Consider the following 18,962-nt stretch of genomic DNA (forward strand, 5'->3'; position numbering starts at 1 on the left):
CGCCTCCCCTATCGCTGCTGCCATCGGACGGGCGGGGCCCGAGCCTGGCTCTGGGGCCCCAGAGCGACCGCAGTGGAGGCCAGAACGGATTGTCCTTTCTGGAGTCGGGGGGAGGGGGCGCTGGAGGATGAGGGTGGGATAGGTAAGGACAAGGAGAGGATTGGAGGAGGGGCGGAGAAGGGGACTTGGGGTGACATTACTAAGGAAAGGGTGGGTGTTGGACGTCCCGGAGGAAGGGGAGCCTGGCCTGGCGGAGGTCTGGGGGGCGCTGGGAGACGGGGACTGGGGAAGTGGCTAATTCAAACCATGGGGAAGAGAAAGGACCGGATGCTGGGCAAGGGGGTGAATGGCTGCAGGGAGCTGGTGAGAAGACCGACGGGGGGAGCCGGGCCGGCGGGGCGGGGTGAGGAGCTGAGGCGGGGGGGCACGAGGTGGGACTGGGATGGGCAGGTGAGGCGGAGGGTGCAGGGCTGCGGGAGCAAGTGCAGACCGGCGTGGGGCGGGAGCTGATGTCCCCGCGGCCGCCCCCTCACCTCCGGTGTGTCTGCTCTTCGGACACTAAAGGAGATGGATGGGGTGGGGGAGACGTGGCGCGCGTGGCCCCGGGCGGCTCATCACTCAGCCGCGGCCCGCCGCGGAGGGGCCGGGCCAGGGGTCTGGCGGTAGATAAAGGGGCCGCCGGGCGAGCGGCGGACCGCAGCAGCATGAGCCGGGCAGACGCGAGCCACGCCTCGGGCGCGCCCCCTGACTCGGACCCGGGCCGGGCGGCGGTGGCCTCGGCCTACCAGCGCTTCGAGCCGCGCGCCTACCTCCGCAACAACTACGCGCCCCCTCGCGGGGACCTCAGCAGCCCGGACGGCGTCGGGCCTTGGAAGCTGCGCTGCCTGGCGCAGACCTTCGCCACCGGTGAGCGCGGGGAAACGGAGGCACGGGGGACAAGAAGTCACAGGGAACGACAGGGCGCAGGGAGAGACAGAAAAAGAAGAGTGAGAGAGTGAGAGAGGCGGATGGGGATCAAGAAGCAGCAAATAGAGAGGAGCAACATCCCTTGGGAGAGGGCAGAGGAGAGAGGGCGGGGAGGGGAGAATGCTCAGAACTGAGGGCCGAGGTGGGGGATGCAGGAGGGAGACCGAGATGAAGAGAGAAGCAGAGAAAGAAATGGAGGCAGAGATTGGGGAGGGGAGGGAGAAACAGCGGGCGCTGTTTCCCCACTAACCCTCGCTGGCAGGCAGTTTCCTAGAGGTGGCACCTGAGCCTTGGAGAGGTTAAGTTCCTTTGCCAAGGTAGGTGAGTCCGTGTTGGAGCCAGGACTCCGCCAGGTTCTCTAACTCTGAGCCAGTACTTTTTCCAGACAGAGCCACACTTACGGGGGAGAAGGAACCAGAAAGTGGGAGGGAGGAGCAGGTAAGGAAAGGGTGACTGAGGCAGACCTGGCACCAAGACCCTCTTCCTCTTCCCTGCTCAGGCGAGGTGTCTGGACGCACACTCATTGACATCGGTTCCGGCCCCACCATATACCAGCTGCTCAGCGCCTGTGCCCACTTTGAGGACATCACCATGACAGATTTCCTGGAGGTCAATCGCAGGGAGCTGGGGCTCTGGCTGCAGGAGGAGCCTGGAGCCTTCAACTGGAGCACATACAGCCAGCACGTCTGCCTTATTGAGGGCAAGGGGTAAGGGCTAGAGGGTGAGGGCCGGGCAGGGGGCTTCCCATGGATTGGCTGGTTGGGGACACAGACAACTGAGCCCCACCTTGTGCCCCTGCACAGTGAGTCCTGGCAGGAGAAGGAGCGCCAGCTGCGAGCCAGGGTGAAGCGGGTCCTGCCTGTTGACGTGCACCAGCCCCAGCCCCTGGGTGCTGGGAGCCTGGCACCCCTGCCTGCCGATGCCCTGGTCTCTACCTTCTGCTTGGAGGCTGTGAGCCCAGACCTTACCAGCTTCCAGCGTGCCCTGGACAACATCACCACGCTGCTGAGGCCAGGGGGGCACCTCCTCCTGATCGGGGCGGTGGAGGAGTCGTGGTACCTGGCCGGGGAGGCCAGGCTGGCGGTGGTGCCGGTGTGTAAGGAGGAGGTGAGGGAGGCCCTGGTGCAGAGTGGGTATGAGGTCCGGGACCTTCGCACCTACACCATGCCTGCGCACCTCCAGACAGGTGTAGATGATGTCAAGGGCATCTTCTTTGCCTGGGCCCAGAAGAAGGTGGGGGTGGGGGTGTGAGGGCCCAATGTGCCAGTGCCTTATAGCCTCAGCCACTCACATTCTCTATTCTCTGAAGTGGCATCTAATAAAGAAATAAGGCCCTGCTGCTGAGTGTCAGTGCTGTCTGTGGCTCTCCTGGGAAGCAACAAGGGCCCAGAGATCTCTTCTGAGTGTAGCGGTGTGGGAGGCACCAACCCCAGGCTTTCTTTTTTTTTTTTTTAATCCCAGAAGCTTCCTTGAGGGTAGCTTTCTGTAACCACTCATTTTTCCCAACCTAAGGCCGGCCAAGGTCAGGGGAGCTCATTCAGCTCGTGCAGTGCATCAGGCACTTATGATAGATAGTTAACGCCTGTAGCATCACTCAGTCCTGCATTTAGCAATAGGTCCTGGTGGTTTGTTTCCAGGTGAAGCTCAGAGAGGTTAAGTAACAAATAATGGTGCAACCTGGCTCAGACCGGAAAGCGGGAGAGTGGGGAAACTTAGGAGACTGAAGTGGAATTTGCAGGCGGTGGGGAGGGAGGGGGTATTGCAATCTACGCACAAAGGCCAGGGCAGGCAGAGGGAGGAAGTGGCACCAGCTCCCTCCCCCAAGCTGGACTTGAGCTCTGCCCAGCTCTGCACCTGGTCCTACCCTGACCCCCAGGGGCCCAGGTGGAGACCCCACCTTTGTCTACTGCCTCCAGCCAGCTCTGGGTCCTCTCCTTCCCTCCAGCACCGGCCCCCCCCCCCAACTACTCACACAAATGAGCTGAGCAAGGGTAGGGGAGGCTGAGAATTGATTTATTAAGCATGTCCCTTGCTACCCTCCTACTTTAAAATAGTTTTCAGTATCAAAAGAACCTAACACAGGCCACCCAAGTCCCTGAGGTTGGAGTCCTAGCAAGCTCCCCTCCCTCACCCAAGGAGGGACAAGGGGGCAGGAACAAAGCAAAATCCAGTCTCCCTGCTCCAATCACAGAGACTGCTTTTGGGATGGAACATTCTGGAGCTCCACATTCTACTCTTGTGCTGCAGGACTGTGCCAGGGCTGCCGGCAACTGGCAGAGGGTCACCTTTACTGGGGTGCAGGCACAGTGTGGCTCCTGCCTGCCCTGGGGCTCCCCTGGGACAGTTAGCCCCTCTGGGGAGAGCGGAAACCAGACCCAGCCATAAGCTTTTTCCCCTCCTCCCTCAGATCGCCCGGTCCCTCTCAGAAGTCCAGGCTATGGGGAAGGGGCTGGCAGCAGGGAAAGGGCTGTGGAGGAGGAGCCCAACTATGCCAAGGTGAGGAGACAAGGAGGCTGGAGAGAGCCCCAGGGATCCCCATTTTCCTTCCTCTTCCCCTGAGGGGCTGGTTCTGGAGGGTGCTCTTAAGCTGTATGGGGGCCCTGTGAGGTTTGGAGGGGGGTGGCAAAGGGGGACAGGAGAGGAGCACATCCACACACAGGCAGGCAACCTAGACACCTGGCCCCCTATGCAGAACATGGGGATATCACGGCTGTCTGCCTGGCGGGGGCCTCGGGCAGAGTCAGTGCTCCATAATTGACTATTGATGGTGACATGATTTCTCCATCCTGCTCCAGCCTCCTTCAGCTCTGTGGCGCACTCACCTGTATCCCCACGCATCTCAGACATGCCCACACGCACACTCATGTGCACATTCCCCTAACCCACCCGCCCCCTGAACACACACACTTTGAACCCGCTCCCGCTGCCATGCACACACCCCACTCTCCACACTGCACACACCCCGGCCCAGGCTCACACACACCCAAGTCCATGCTCACGACCCACCCAGCTACGCAACTGGTCTGGCCCACACTCCCGGACACACTTGTGTGCAGGGTCCCAACCAGGACAGCAGCACAGGATTCTCGCAGGTGTCCTGGCCCTAGAGGGGAATGTGGCGAGGCCTTCTGGGAGTCTGGCTGGGTGAAACCCCTCCCCAGTCCTAGCAGCTTGGACCCTTAAGATCCCATGGGGAGAATGAGACTGGCCTTAAAACTTGGCTAACCAAAGAGCAAGCATCCAGTGCCACCTAGTGGTGCCCTGGAGGAGGGCAAGGGGTAACGGAAGGGGACCCCACTATTTCCCCCAGGGCAGGTAGTGCCTGGTGTCCCAGGTGTACCGAGGGCTCTGGAACCCAGCCAGGCAGCAAGGGATCGGGGAGGAACCTGGTGGGGAGGAAACAGGCAGCTCTTCTCTGAGTAGAGCTAAGGACACACTCAGTGCCGTCCAGTTCAGCTCCAGAAACGGGAGGGGCTGCCCGTTCTCCAGCCCTGGATGCTGGGAGCCCGTCCCCAGAACAGCCTCTAAGACCTGTGAGGGCTGGCAAGGGGGTGGGCTGGCCACATGATTCTGGGCCCACATCCCTCATGTCCAAGTTCAAGAAGCTAGAAGGAGAAAAGAAATCATCGCAAGGGTTGAGGGCAGAAGGGGAACCACCAGGGAGGGGGTAGGATCCCGCTCCCAGGGTCCTCAGTCCAGCTTGAACTTGGCCTCTGATTCCTTCAGCAGGTACAGGCTGTCATCTTCCAGAAAGCTGTGGGCCGAGGGAGGAGCCCACTGAGGCACGCAGCTCTGAGAGCTCCCTTGGGGGCAGGGTTGGGAGAGTGCAGGCAAGCTGGGAGGGGGCGGATGGGCGCAGGAACAGGCAAGGAAGGGCGCAAAGCAGGTGGGTGCCAGGCAGGGAGTAGCACCAACCTGAAAAAGAGGATGTGGACCGGGATGGTGCTGATGTGCCAGATGGCGTGGGCATCCAGGACCCAGAAGAGAGGCGGGAAGTCGAGCAGCTCGAGCAGGGACAGCCCCTGCAGCAGCAAGACCACTGCGACACACTTGCGCACGTGAGGCAGCCGTCGCTGGTTCCGCAGGCACCAGGCCAGCCACCACACCATGTTCACCAGGCCTGGGTGCCGGTGGGGGCAGGAGAGGCTCATTCCTTGGACTCCTTCTCCCTCCCCAAGGCCACCCCCAGCCCCATGCTCCTTGACCCCAGGATCATCCTCAGGCTCTCCTGTCCCACCTCAAACTCTTCCCCCTTCCTCCACCCTAAGGGTCTCTCTAGAACCTCCTTCTCCAAGAATAGAACCAACCCCTCCCCCCCCCCACCAACCCGCACCCCAAGCCAGCAGTTTTGCAGATAGTTCAAGGCCCCTGAGGCTTCAGCCCGGCCTCACCAATAGCCACGTTGGCTGCCAGGTTGTAGCCATAGTCGAAGCGGATCAGGCTCAGGTAGGAGATGTGCGCGGTCAGCATTAGCAGCAGGAGGGCCCGGAAGGCACTGGCCACAGCCGGGCGCTGCAGCCCCACGGTCCTGCCCCACCATCAGAGCTGCTCAGATGGTGGGTGGCCCGTCCCCAGAGCAGCATTCCCTGAAGCATCTCCTCCCCTCAACATCAGTATGTGGTCCCTGAAGCCACTCATCCCTTCCCCCACCAAAACAGGCTAGATGGACAGGCCGCCCGCCCCCCAGAGGCCTGGGGCCAGGTGCTACAGCTCCTTGTGGGGACCCAGGGCCCCCCAGTTCTGCCTCAGAGTCCCCATCCAGGACAGCTCGAGTGGGTGTTGGGAGATCTGGCCCTCAGGGCGGCACCCCCAGGGGAGGGCCGGGTGACCCCTTTCTGCCCCTAGGGCCTGAGTTTGCCCCTGCAGCCACCAAGGCAGGCTCACCTGACACAGCACAGATACACTGAGTGTAGGATGACGGTGGAGGCACAGAAGTAGTCCATTTTCTGAGGACAGGGAGAGCCGTGGGGGGCCGGGGTGAGGGCAGCAGGAGACGACAAGGCTCCTCAGAGAGCAGGGCCCAGAGAGGACCCACGGGGATGGGGGCGAGCAGGGGCGGCAGGGAGGGGATGGGGGTCCTGGGCTTGTCGTCAGCGGGGACTGTGTCTCTTGCTCCTTCTGCCTATCACTGTTTCACTCCTGAATTGAACAGACTGACCCTTGAGATCACATTTTACAATTTTTTAAAAATGTGCGGAGCAGCGAGGCTTCAGAGGCAGAGGTCGAGGGTGGCCGCCGCGGAAAGCAGAGCCCGGTCTGGAGCTCGCCAGCCGTGGACTCAATCCCGACCGAGCCCCTTTACCAGCTGGGTGACCCCTCTCCAAGGCTCGGCCACCACGTCAGTCAGAAAGAGGTAACAGTCACACGTACCTCACAAGGTTCAAGTGCAGCTCAAGTCCATGAGTAGGTCTGAAACGTCTCCCTCGGGGTACGTGCCCCTCAGAGGAGTCAGCTACGCTCCAGAGCCCCGCTCTGCCCACCCCTCTTGGGCTCCTCTAAGATAGTCCCACGCAGGAGGGGGAGCTGGAGGGGCGCTCACCTCTGTGAGGTCGGTGTCCCTGGTGTGGAAGACAGTGGACCAGAACCAAGCGTTGAGGGACACCTGAGGAGGGACGGGCTGGTGAGCATGCTGCCCTGTGGCAGGGGAGAGCCCCCCCCAGAGGGTCATTATCCACCTGCCTTCTGGAAGGGGCTCTCTGGGGTGAGCAATGTGCTTTCCCTTGGCCCTGGGGGCCTCTGAACAAACCCCTGTCCCTCCACCCCTACCCAGCCTGGTTCCCTCAGGTTGACTTCCTGCCAGCCCAAGGCCCCAAGGCCACAAGGCCACAGGGGGCTGCAGCCTCTACAGGTTCACAGGTTCCGGCCTGGCCTGGGAGCCAGTTCTGACAGAGCCAAGTTCCCCGGTTACTCAATCACTAAGACAACAGCCCCCAGGGGCCTTGCCTCCTCCCCCAAGCAGCAGGTGATGACAGCCCCACCCGGGCCCAAGGGAGCCGGTGACCTCAGCCTCTGGGGGCGGGATGAGGTGGGTGGGGTGGAGGGGCTCGAGCCAGCTTGGGGTGTGATCTGAGGGAGGGAGGGAGGGAGATGAGGCAGGTCCCACTGGGGCCCAGTCTCTGAGCGGGAGGGTGGCCAAGGGAGCCCAGCTTCCTCCTGGCTGGGCCTGCCCAACCCGCCAGACCAGTGGCTGCTCCCAGGCCCTGGGAGGAGCGGAGGGGCATGGCTGGAAGGGCTGTGGTGGGCAAGGGCTGGCATTTTTTTCAGGGACTGCTGTGTCCACAGCAGAGGCCCAGATTACTGAAATGGGCAGGAGGAAGGACTGGGAAACCCGTGACAACCAAAGGAAGGAACGGCCTGCAGGTGGGGAGGGATGGCTAGGGTGGGATGGGCCTGCAGAGATGAATAAAGGCCAGGAGCTGCTCACACAGGTCCAGCGTGCCAGGAAAGCAGGCCAAGCAGGGGACAGAGGGAGCAGGGCAAGAAGCCACTCTCTGTCGGGCACTGTAGCAGCAGGCTCACACGGTAGGATGGGTTCCCTAACGCAGGCCCGGGGAGCTTAGGAGAGAATGGGAAGAGAAGGGTGGAGGCAGGGAAGGGCTCTGTCGCAAAGCCAGTCTGGCATTCTCATGATGCCAGCTTGGGAGTGCTCAAGGCAGCCAGGTGCGGCCTGCCAGGCCTGGGCCCTGGGCTGGGCCTTGCTGTTGAGCATCCCTTGACCTGGGCAAAGGCCCTGCCCTTCTCAGTCCAAGCTGCTCCTGGGACAAATCAGCAGCCTAAGTGAAATTTTAGTTCCTTCCCATCCCTGGCATCAGGTGACTTAGTCTAGGTCAGGTTGCTTCCTCCTTTGAGGATGGCCACTCTGTCCCTCCCGCCTGGCTCAAGGCCCCTTCTGCAGAGACAGTCACAGAGGCCTGGTCTGGAGGCTGGAAGATGTGACTGAACTGGCAGCTTCTTAGACACTGCTCCCACAAAGTCTGCGAAGCCTGGGGTCAGCACGGGGAGAGGAGCAGGCTGGGCTGGAGACAAGGCCCAGGAGATCGTGTGGACCAGGTCTCCCAGGCAGGCCAGGAACAGGGACATCCTTAGAGAGGAGAGTGGCCCTTGTGCCAGTGTGGCAGGGAAGAGGGGAAGGCAGCAGGGACTGGCAGCCAGCCAGGCCTCCTTGTCACCCACAGCAGGAAGGGGGAGGTGACAAGAGGACTGAGCTAAGTGGTGGCTGGAACACCCAGAGTAGAGTGCGTGTGTATGTGTGTGTATGTATGTTTGTGTGTGTACAAAGGGCCACAGGCCATGTGAGGGCTGTTCAGTCCCCTGTCCAACCGCCTCCCCTGGTGCCTTCCAGTTACAGAGACCCACCTGAAGCCTGGACTCTGTACCCCTTAAAAGTCCCCTCTCCCCTGGGGAGTGTCCCATTTTGGGGGTGCTCCTCTTCTCACCCTCTCCTCAGATTTGGGAGGTAGTGTCATTAAGACTGTAAGCCCTAGAGCCAGACTGCCAGGGTGCAAATCCTGGCTCTGTATTTCCCGTGTGTCCTTGGGCAAGTTCTTTAGCCTTGCTGTGCCTCAATTTTCGCATCTGTAAAATGGGAATAATCAGTGTTGATAAGGACTGAAGGAGCAATGCAAACACAGTGGACAGCATGGTGCCCAGGACAGGGAAAGCATTAGGTGTCATTTCACTCTACCTTGCTGACCAGCACAGAGCCCTCTCAGCTCCTCACAGACCTGAGACTGAAGGGGCCAAGTCTGCCTCCCACTTTCCCTGCAGGCCAAGGACATCTAGGCAGAGAAGGGGTGGTCTCCCCCGCGGCCTAGGCCCACCTCCACAGCTCCAGGCTGGGGGCAGAATGTCTGGAGTCTCCACCATGAGACAGCCTCTGCGTTCAAGTCCTGCTTCGGCTCCTAAATAGCTGTGTGACCTTGAACACATAACTTATCATCTGTGAGTCTCAGCTGCCTCCTCTACAAAATGCCTGGCACTAAGGAGTCACTCAGTAAACGGTTACTGTTACTGCTGCCTGGGACACAGCAGATGCTCCACAAATGTCACTTTCCTTCATCGTGTCCCGTAGGCTGACTCTCACCTCTTTCCTTCACCTGACCCCAACTTCCCTTGCTTCAAGGGTCACAAAGTTCAAGGTCAAACCACAGGACCCCAAGATCTCTCCATCTCTGAATGCAGACACCGCAGCTATGGGAAGAGCCCCTCCTCCTCCTGGGCCACCGTCCCACTAGTATGAACCGAAGAGATACCATTTCTCTGCACTCAGAGTCTGTCACCAAGATGCAGGGGGGACAGATGGACGTGGAAGGAAGGGGAAGTCCGAGATGCAAACTACGACTGCTCTCAGGCCCCTCAGCCGAGCCCGAGTGGAACGGGGCGCAGATGGGCTAACTGGCCAGGCGGGCGAGGGGCTGCCCAGCGGGCACCAAGCACTACGTGTAAACACTGAGGAGACGGGGCGGCCAGGGTGCCCGCAGGGGTGGAAATGGAGGCCGGGCAGAGGCAGAGCAAGAGGCTGTTTCAGTCTGTTGGAAAATAAGAAAATCGAGACAAAAATATCATAGCCGTGAAACTGGTTGGATGCCAAGTGAGCCAGATCTGTCAGGAATTCGACCCCAGCGCTAAGCCCCAGTGCTCCGGGCTGTCATTGACACCGTGGCGGTAGGGACAAGTGGGTCTTTAAATAGCTTGGTGTCTCAGAAGTGGGGGAGGCAGAATGTTAAATATGACGCCTGCTGCCACCCTGGCCCCCCCCACCCGGGCCACAGTGTCTCACCTCTTGCCTCAGGCAGGGCAAGCCTGCCCCTGCTCCCTCCTGAGAGGGGGGAAAGAGGTGGATGGAGATGGAGGAAGGAGAGCTTTTTCCACCATCAAAAAGGATTCCTCGATTTCCTGCTATTGCTTGTTCCACTGGCTCTTGTCTGACTGTTGGGAAGTCCTTCCTGAAGTCTGACCACCATTCCGCTACAGCCTTAACCTACTTCTTGTAGTTTCCTCAACAGAGGAAGTACACAATCAGTCCCTGTACCCATAAATCATCCTGCGAAGACAGTTTGGGCTTCCCTGCCACCTCACCCTTTATCTCTACACTTGAGGACCTTTCCTTGCTAGGTGAAGGGGTGGGGAATTGGCTTGGCTCCTAGCCTGGGCAGAGAGCAGGGGCCCCCTGTACCATGAAGTCAAAGGGCCACGGTGTGCAGAGCTTTGGTGGACTCCCCACCCCTGCCTGGCGGCTGCCCAGCCAAAGCCCAGATCTAAACGGCAAGGCAGGGGCCGCCTTCTCGCACCAAAGCTTCATTAGCCTGCAGGCTCCTCATTTCCCAGGGCAGACGGAGACACTCCCCCTCCAAGACCTAACCTGGAGCAGATGAGGGGCCTTCCTACCCCACCCCAACAGAAATCAGGAGCCCCACTGCTCCAGAAGACCCAGCCCAGGACAAAGTGCACTGCCACGCCCTCCACACAGCTCAAGACCTCTCCCTCCTGCAGAATCACATACAGGACTAAAGGTCAACTGGGAAATCCAAACTAGGTCATTGACAGGAGTGCGGGCTCTGAGGCTCTGTCCCTTGAGGGCCTAGTGGTGGCACGAGGGGTTCCCATGTCCCAAAACCCCTTATCTCGTAGGGTGCCCTAAGACACAGGCTGCAGCTATCTGCCCTCTCCCACCCCAACTCTCTTGCTCTTTCCCTAAGGGTCCTTGGTCACCCTGGACTGCGGGATGCCCTGGGAGGTGTGACCCCTTGCCAAGAAGGAAGCTGAGTCCCAGACACCATTGAGATGAAAGATCCAAGAATCAGGGAAATCAAGACCAGCATTGTGAAGTGACCACTGGCCTCTGGCACATGTCGTGAAGACAAAGGCTGGGACCCTCTGAGGTCCCCTCGGATCTGCAGTCTACCCAAGAAGGCTCTGAGCTCTGTTCAGAGAGTTCAGGCAGGGCTGTCCCATGCTCTCTAACAGGAGCAGGGGCAAGGGGGCGGTACAGGCAGTGGGCCCAGACAAGCAGTGTCCCTGGAAGAACCCCAAGGGAAAGGGGACAGGTGCAATCTCCTCAGTTTCAGGCCCTGGGGTCAGACAGTCCTCCCCTTCCTGCTTTCTTAGCCAGGACCAAATTCCCTTCTCTGCGAGAGACCTACACAGGAAGTGATGGCTCCGTCTCACCCATGCCTGTGACAGTGTGTGCTGATGCCAGGCCCTGCCTACATCAGCGCCCCTGGCCCTCAGCCTGGCACTCAGGGCCCTCTCTGCTCCATTTCCTGTCCCTCCACTCCCCTTCACGCAGCCACGCTGGGGCCGAACTGACTGCCCCTCGGTTGCCTGGCTCGATCCCAAACGTGGCCAGGTCCCACATGTGTGCCTTAGGCCTCGAATGCTGGAATCCAGGCTCCTCTCCCCCGATATGTACATGTCTAAGCCCTGCCAGGTCTGTAAGTCCCAGTGAAACCCCTCCTCCTCCCTGGGCTTCCCTGGCAGATATACCCGGCTGGAGGATGTGGCCTCCCGGCCTCACAACTCCCAGGCCTCCCTGCCCAGCCCCTTGGGCTCTGCCTGCATTCTGCCTCCCACTACCCTTAGCTCCCTGGGGCAGGGGCTTCAGCCCCTACAAGTGCTAAACCCCGTCTCTACCCACAGCCAATGCTCCATGAACATTCATCACAAGACAGGGAGGCAGCCCAGAAGAGGGGACAGGAACTCAGGCCCTGGGGTCAGACAGTCCTGGATGCCAACCCTGTCTCCACTCCTTGCTAACTCATTAGCTGTTGACTTTGGGCAAGTTTTGTTCCCTCTGAGCCTTACTCAGAGTTCATAGGGGAGTTATGAGGATTAAACAAGAAAATATGTAAAGTGCTGAGGATGAGCCTGTCACATGGCTCGTGTTTCATAATTCATAACGATTATCATCAACAGTTGTTGAATAGGAAGTATATGGAGGATCGACACTTCCCAGAGGTTTAACAGCATCCTATCCTGCCCCCTTCTGGTGCCCACCTCCCAGGTCCAAGGCTCGGCCTGGACTTCTCAGCACACCCCCTCCTATCACTTTTCTTAAGGTCCTTAGAGACCTCTGGGTCACCAGATCCAGCGGCATCCTTCAGTTCTTGTTTAAACTGACTGTCCAGTAAATTCAGGAACGCAGACCACTCTCTCCTTCCCGTGCTTGCCCCAGGGCTCCCCCAGCACAGTCTCCTAGTTTTCCACCTACGCCTCTGGCTGCTCCTTCTGTCTCCATTGCTGGCTCATCCTCCTCTCTCCAGCCATTAAGTTTGGGGGTTTCTCAGGGCTCCATCCTAGACCCCTTCTCTTCCCACTGTCCAAGTTCTCCATCTCCCAGGGAGACCTCACCCACACTCACAGCTTCTATCACCGTCTCATATACAGAAACACAGGGGTCATCCTTGATTCCTCTCTCCCCATCTAAGCCTCTGCCGCGGCCTGTCAGCACAGCCAAGACGGTGAAAGTGGAGAGAGACTCTGGAGCCAGACACCTGGAATCAACCCTGGCTCCATGACCGAGGGGAGGCACCTTAACCCTTTCAGTCTGTGGTTTCCTCCTCTCTAAACTGGGGACGATAATAATACCTACCTCATAAGCTGTGTTAAACAAATGTCATGGGGGCCCACTGACTGGGACAGAGCCACTGCAGTGGGCCCCAACAGACCAGAGCAAATCAAAATGGAGTCACTTGTGCTCAATGCCACAGAATCAAACTGAGACTTTAAGGAGGCAGATAGAGCCCTAAACAGACTGCTTTTTCCTGAAAACAGGAGATTTTAGTCTACCTAAGTCAGCATAAACAGAAAGTACTCTCTGCTTCAATCCTTACAAAAAAGTAACCTGATGTTAACCAATCAGCTCTTTTCCCCCTATTTTTCTGCCTCCTTCTTCCCATTGTACAGAACCCACTGCTCTGCTATCGCCCAGTGGGAGCTCTCACTCTAATTTGTAGAATGAAGGCCGCCCCGATTCATGAATTACAAATAAAAGCCAATTGTGGCCGGCACGGTGGCTCACACCTGTAATCCTAGCACTTAGGAGGCCGAGGCGGGAGGATCGTTTGAGCTCAGGAGTTCGAGACCAGCCTGAGCAAGAGCAAGACCCAGTCTCTACTAAAAAAATAGAAACAAATTAGTTGGACAACTAAAAACATGTAGAAAAAATTATCCAGGCATGGTGGTGCATGCCTGTAGCCCCAGCTACTCGAAAGGCTGAGGCAGAAGGATTGCTTGAGCCCAGGAGTTTGAGGTTGCTGTGAGCTGGGCTGACGCCACGGCAAGAGAGTGAGACTCTATCTCAAAAAAAAAAAAAAAAAAAAAAGTCAATTGAATCTATAACTAAATTTGTTGTAATTTTGTCTCTTGACACTTGTTACAAGATAAACAAGGTTAATATTTATAAAATGCTTAGAATGGTGCCTGGAATACAGTTAGAGCTGTGCGTATTAGTTAAATAAATAAAATAAATTAAAAAAAAATTTCACATCACCTCCAAAACACAACTGAAACATACTTCTTTTTAATGCCCAAGACCTGTGTCACCTCTCTAGTCTAGCTGCTGGGCCCTGTGCTAAAACTACCAACTGGTCTACTACATCCACTCCCGCCCCCTCCAATCTGTTCTCTATGCAGCAGCCAGAATGAGTTTTCCAAAGGGCAAATCTATTCATGAAACCACTTCTCTTCCCAATCCTCATTTAAAATCCCTCGGTGCTTCCTGATGCTTTGAGAGTCAAGATCTACAGTGTGAGGCCGGGCGCGGTGGCTCACGCCTGTAATCCTAGCATTCTGGGAGGCCGAGGCGGGTGGATTGCTCAAGGTCAGGAGTTCGAGACCAGCCTGAGCGAGACCCCGTCTCTACTAAAAATAGAAAAGACATTATATGGACAACTAAAAATCTATATAGAAAAAATTAGCCGGGCATAGTGGCGCATGCCTGTAGTCCCAGCTACTCGGGAGGCTGAGGCAGTAGGATCGCTTAAGCCGAGGAGTCTGAGGTTGCTGTGAGCTAAGCTGATGCCACGGCACTCACTCTAGCCTGGGCAACAAAGTGAGACTCTGTCTCAACAAAAAAAAAAAAAAAAAAAAGATCTACAGTGTGAGGCTCTCCGTGGGCTGGCCCCATGCGCTGCCCACCTGCCCACCCATCTCACACCCACTCCCTGGCTTTCTGCATGGCAGGCCTCCTGGCCTTCCAGGTCCTTGAATGACCCTCACTCTCTCCCGCCTGTGCACTTTCTGAGCCTTGGATCCTTGAGTGCGGTCTTTTGCTGAATCCAAATTTTATAGAACAAATCCTTTTAATAAAGGGATCTGTTCTGTGACGTTTGGATTCGGTCAAGGGGCCACACTTGGGGATCTGGAGGGCCACATGTGGCCTTGAGGCTGCAGGTTCCCCATCCCTGGTTTAGAGGACTCCCCCTACTCTCCTCAAATTTAGGGACTTATTTTTATATACTTTTGGGTGTCCAGCACCCAGCCAAGTACCTGGCACATAGTAGGTGTTCAACATGTGAGTGATGGTTGCTGTGACAGCAGGAAGGTGAGTGAGTGTGGATTTTTTCCTAAAGGTTTTATAGGGATAGTTCTGACCTAGGGACATGCATTGCAGCCTCTGACTCTCACACCCTCCCCAGGCCTGTCACAGCTCATATCTGTACCCTAGTCCGTGCCTCTCACACAATTCCAGGTCCTGGATACTGGCTGCTCAGACCAACCACACTGAGGCTGACAGTCCCTTCTGGGTACTCAGATGGAACCACACCTCAGCTTCTCCAGGGATGGTCTGAGACTAGGCTGAGCTCTAGACAGAGTCCTGTGCCTGCTACTGCCTAGTAGGTCTGGGCTAGAACTGAGATCGCTCCCAGTCCTCCAGAGGGGTCCTTGGAAAGACCCACGGTCCCAGCATGCACTGTACCATCACACTCCCTTCTGTGTTTGTAAACTGCCCTACTGGGTCTTTTAGTGGCTTCCTCTTCGGGACAAGAAAAATGTCTGTTTCTTCTCTCCTTCCTAAACCACCTGGCCTGGGACTCTGCTAGAAAGGCAAGGCCTGATTCAGCACCTTCCCTGTTTTCTCCCCAGGCGTGACCAGCCCGCAGCTGCAAATTTAGCCCTGGAAAACAGAGGGAAGCTGGGTGGGTAGAAGCCCTGTTGGGTATTAATAGGGATCTAAGAGTTCCTCCTTTCTAGAGCAGGGGATACAGCAGGAATCCTGCCAGGTTACCTACCCAGGCGAAGGCCACGCAGGTGTGGTACATGGGGGAGGAGGCTGGCACGGAGGTACGGTAGCGGCAGAGCATCACCAGGCTGGCCAGGCCATTGAGAAAAGAGGCCACGGCAGAAGCCGGCTCTTGAAAGAACAGGAACCGGGAGAAGGGCCACTGAAAAAGGAGCAGATGGAGGAGGCTTGAGGGGCAGGCAACCCCCAGCTGGCTCAGTCACACTTTTCTTGACATGCTGCATTAACAGGTCTCCAACTGGCTCTTCAGCTCTGCGTGTTGGCCAGAGCCTCAGGTTCAGTGCTTCTCCAGGGCCTGGGTAAGGGTCATGCCCCCTGTCCCGGCCAGCACGCACAGCACCGTAAGCCCTGATCTCTGGGAAAACCAGATGGCCAGCGTAGGTGTCTCACTGTGGCCCAGTAGAAACAGCACAGACCTGCCATGCAGAAGACACAGGTCCCAATCCCTCCTCTACTGCTGACCACAGTCCTCTGAGTTTCAGCTTACTCTGTGGAAAAGTGGGGAGAATAATTCCTGCCAACTTCAACAGGCTAGAATGAAATAATACTAGATCAAAAGGCACCAGCAAACCGTGCCTCGCTGGGCAATCAAAGAGGTATTACTATTAATCCAGACCACTACTGGAAAAGCAACAGAAAACATGTCACAATGTGTCAGGAAATTTTTCCCTGCAGCAAGGTGGGCATCTCAACCACCCTAAGAATCCCAGCACTACTTTCTGAGGGGACTCCAATGCCTCCTGGATCTTGTAGCTCCAAATTCAGAGGCAGGTCCGATCCAATTATATAAAAACCAGCAAATTTTGAGAAGAACAGGTACAAACACGCACCCATCACCCCATGCCTCAGATTGCTTGGACAGTGTGGTCCAACTGGGAGGTATCTAACTCCTACCACCCCATATATCTACCCTGACCCTCCAACTCACCTTGCCATGGAACTGAGGCACTTTGTGACCTTCCTGGAGGTAGAGGCCAACGGTGACCCACATGCACTCATACTTACAGTCGTCCGGACAGGTCCAGCCTGAAACAGACAAACGTGGCCTGGTGGACTCCCCAGTACAGAGAGGTACAAAGAGATCAGGAATGGGCCCCAGCTCAAATACAGGCCAAGAGGGACTGTACGTGGGAGAGAACCAGAAAAAATCTCAAAATTCTAGCTTCTCATGTAAATGGATAAAGAATGGAAGGGATGTGTATCTATGTAGGTGTATTTTAGGGGTGGGAGTGTATAGTGAGCAAATAGAAATGTTTCTTCTCTTTTCCTTTCATCCAAGATGGTGATCTTGGCATCTGATGGACACACCTATGGAAACCTGGGATAATGTTTGTCTTCCTGAACACGGATTTACTCTCACTCGCCAGGATGGAACCCTTACTGCCTTATGTCTTACCCTCCTCCTTTGAAAATGCAGCCCAAAATCTTCAGCCTGACTTTTGAGGATTCAAATTGACTTTCAAACCTTATTTGTCACTACTTTAATGCCCTCTTCTCCCTGAGTAAAGAAAGCCCGCTGGATGTGTCCATATCTGTCCAGGGTTTCCACTTGCTCTGTTTCCTCCGTCCGGAATGCAAAGTGGAAGTAAAAAGGACAAGCTTGTGGTAACAGGCCAGAAGTGGAAAGTCTGCTTTACCACTAACTGGCTGTGTGACCTTGGGCAGGGCACTTAACCTCTCTGAGTTTCTGTAAAACTGGGATTAGAGAAACTACCTCAAAGGGTTGTGATAAAAACTAACAGACTTATTGTGACACCTGCCACATGGTAAGTGCTCAGTATGGTGGTTCCTTGCCCATTACGGTTACAGGTCCAAATTTAACGTATCTGTCTGAAGCCCTCCTTTGCTCAAAACATTCCAAGATATCCCTGCCTCCACCCCCTCAAAGCCAGAGTAGATTCCTTACCATCCCAAATCCTTCTAGGGCTTAATCTAAGTCTTTTAGGGCTCAAATCATTCCTGTACTTGAGAAGGCTAATGTCCCCTGGGGGCTGTAAGCTCCAAAGGGCAAGACCCTGGTTTGATTTCTGTGTCATTTCAGGGCTTTGTACCCAGTATTTAGTAAATACCCTTTTGACTAAATAAATAAAAAGCAAATGAAAGTTTCTGGGAAAGTAAGACAGGCTGATGAGGCTCTCATCACCTAGGGGGCTCCACTCACTCACACTCATAAGAGATCCTGCTGGGGGAAACTAAGGTCCAGGGATTGCAGAGTACAAGGGGCGGGGCCAAGACCAAAGGGCGGGGCTTACTATGGGAGGGGCTTACCTGCTAGACTCATGTAGATTGGCTGGCGGGAGCGGAAGTGCTTCAGAGCGCCCCCCGAGCAGTTCCGCTCTTCGCACTGGAGTACGCAGTCGCGGTACACCGGCTCACGGTCGCCCTGGGAGCCGCTCGCTACTGCGGCTGCCCCAGCCAGCAGCACCAGCCGCGCTGCCCGGCCGGCCATCCCTTCACCCTGGCTCGCCGCCGCGGGAGGAGCTTAGGAGCGTGTGAAACTTCTACTTCCGGAGTAACCGGAAGTTCGTGTGTTCTTTAGTCTATTCTCCGCTGACGTCCACCCAGTTTGAAAAAAGTTCCCGGATTTTTCTGGGTTGCTGCCCCGCCCCTCGTCCTTCTGCCATGTCCTGATGTTGAGGCGACTGGGTTAAGTGAAGGGGGACCCCTGATCGGCTAAGGAGCAAAATAAAGTGTTTTGTTTCTGTTTCTTCTCCGGGGTCTTTCTCTTTTGAGGTAGGGCTATTTTACTGTAACCAGCCCTGTCGGATTTCACTTCCTAAATGCACCTGGAACTGTCAACTTCTCTCCATCTCTTTTGGCATCACCCTGGTTAAACACATCATCATCTGTCTCCAGGACAGCGCAGTAGCCTCTTCACAGGGCTCCCTGCCTCTACTTTTGACCCCTCCAATCCGCGCTCCATTTTCAAAAATTCAAATTTGACAATGTCACTTTCTTTCTTAAAAATCTATAAGCACTAAGATGTAATACTTAAATTGGTTCCTAACTCCTCTTAGGATACAATCCGAACTTCACAAGTCCTGCATGATCTGGCCCTTGCCCACTGATCTCCCTCACTCCCTTGTTCCAGACCCACTTCAAAGGGCCATGTCCCTTACACTTCCTGACTTTGCCAAGTCTGTTTCACTCTCTTCTGCTTATTCTTCTAGTCTCAACTTAAACACCATCTCCTGAGGGTGATTGTTAACACCTTGAGGGTGATATACAATGGTCTGTTTTCCCCACGCAGGGTGGAACCTCTGCTGTCCTGTTCACCACTTTACCTCCAGCATTAACACAGAATTTGGCTCATGTTAGGTGCTAAGTGCAATTTAAAAAAAAAAAAATGAACAACACAATTCAACAAAAGAGGTCGCTAGGTGCCAAATTCAGGGCTATCACGTTACTAGCGTGGTTCTACACCAAGATAGGAAAGATGTAATATTTCAAAGAAAATTAAGGAAGACACTTGGGAATAGGGTACTTGTTTTAATATCCCCTCTCCCTACCTCCCCTGCATTACCACCAGCACCCTCCCATCTCATTGAAGCATTGAAACCTTGTAGCTAATGATCACCTTTCCTCTTCCCCGACTTTCTTCACCCCCTAGTCAACTTTTCCTTTTTATCCTGGGTGGTGGAATGAGCAAGAAGTAACTTCAGATTCCATTCATTTCCTTAGTCAGCAAACATTTCCTTATCCCTTAGCTCTAGCACCTTGCTAAGCAGGGCACAATTCCAGGAGGCACTATTCA

General features: G+C 56.0%; 2 protein-coding genes and 1 pseudogene across 6 annotated transcripts; 1 reads left to right on the forward strand and 2 right to left on the reverse strand.

Moving 5' to 3' along the window:
* Positions 1-139: 139 nt before the first annotated feature.
* PNMT (phenylethanolamine N-methyltransferase) lies at positions 140-2,304 on the forward strand. Its single transcript, XM_069481335.1, has 3 exons — positions 140-906; positions 1,466-1,673; positions 1,770-2,304. Exons 1-3 carry the CDS (start codon positions 510-512, stop codon positions 2,215-2,217), a joined length of 1,053 nt encoding a protein of 350 aa, XP_069337436.1. The 5' UTR covers positions 140-509; the 3' UTR covers positions 2,218-2,304.
* A 1,523-nt stretch (positions 2,305-3,827) lies between these two features.
* Positions 3,828-4,555, reverse strand: LOC138391535 (uncharacterized; annotated as a pseudogene).
* A 96-nt stretch (positions 4,556-4,651) lies between these two features.
* PGAP3 (post-GPI attachment to proteins phospholipase 3) lies at positions 4,652-17,697 on the reverse strand. 5 transcript variants are annotated; one of them, XM_069481336.1, is made up of 8 exons: positions 17,477-17,697; positions 16,137-16,234; positions 15,198-15,350; positions 6,506-6,568; positions 5,851-5,912; positions 5,358-5,494; positions 4,882-5,086; positions 4,652-4,720 (listed from the first exon to the last, which is right to left on the reverse strand). In XM_069481336.1, the coding sequence occupies exons 1-8, from the start codon at positions 17,655-17,657 to the stop codon at positions 4,657-4,659; spliced, it is 963 nt and encodes a 320-aa protein (XP_069337437.1). In that variant the 5' UTR covers positions 17,658-17,697; the 3' UTR covers positions 4,652-4,656. The 5 variants fall into 5 exon arrangements, with proteins under 5 accessions (XP_069337437.1, XP_069337439.1, XP_069337438.1 ...); XM_069481338.1 differs by lacking the exon at positions 15,198-15,350; XM_069481337.1 differs by lacking the exon at positions 6,506-6,568.
* Between the last annotated feature and the right edge of the window lie 1,265 nt (positions 17,698-18,962).

Source organism: Eulemur rufifrons, chromosome 9 (genome assembly GCF_041146395.1).
Source record: "Eulemur rufifrons isolate Redbay chromosome 9, OSU_ERuf_1, whole genome shotgun sequence".
Taxonomy (NCBI): Eukaryota; Metazoa; Chordata; class Mammalia; order Primates; family Lemuridae; genus Eulemur; species Eulemur rufifrons.

Coding starts and splice junctions, on each gene's coding strand:
- PNMT (XM_069481335.1), top strand. CDS start 510: ATGTCCCCGCGGCCGCCCCCTCACCTCCGGTGTGTCTGCTCTTCGGAC. Junction 907..1,465: donor GGCGCAGACCTTCGCCACCG/GTGAGCGCGGGG, acceptor TTCCCTGCTCAG/GCGAGGTGTCTGGACGCACA. Junction 1,674..1,769: donor TGCCTTATTGAGGGCAAGGG/GTAAGGGCTAGA, acceptor GCCCCTGCACAG/TGAGTCCTGGCAGGAGAAGG.
- PGAP3 (XM_069481336.1), bottom strand. CDS start 17,657: ATGGCCGGCCGGGCAGCGCGGCTGGTGCTGCTGGCTGGGGCAGCCGCA. Junction 6,569..15,197: donor CCTGCGTGGCCTTCGCCTGG/GTAGGTAACCTG, acceptor GTCCCTCCTCAG/GTGTCCCTCAACGCTTGGTT. Junction 4,721..4,881: donor GTCCACATCCTCTTTTTCAG/GTTGGTGCTACT, acceptor CTCGGCCCACAG/CTTTCTGGAAGATGACAGCC.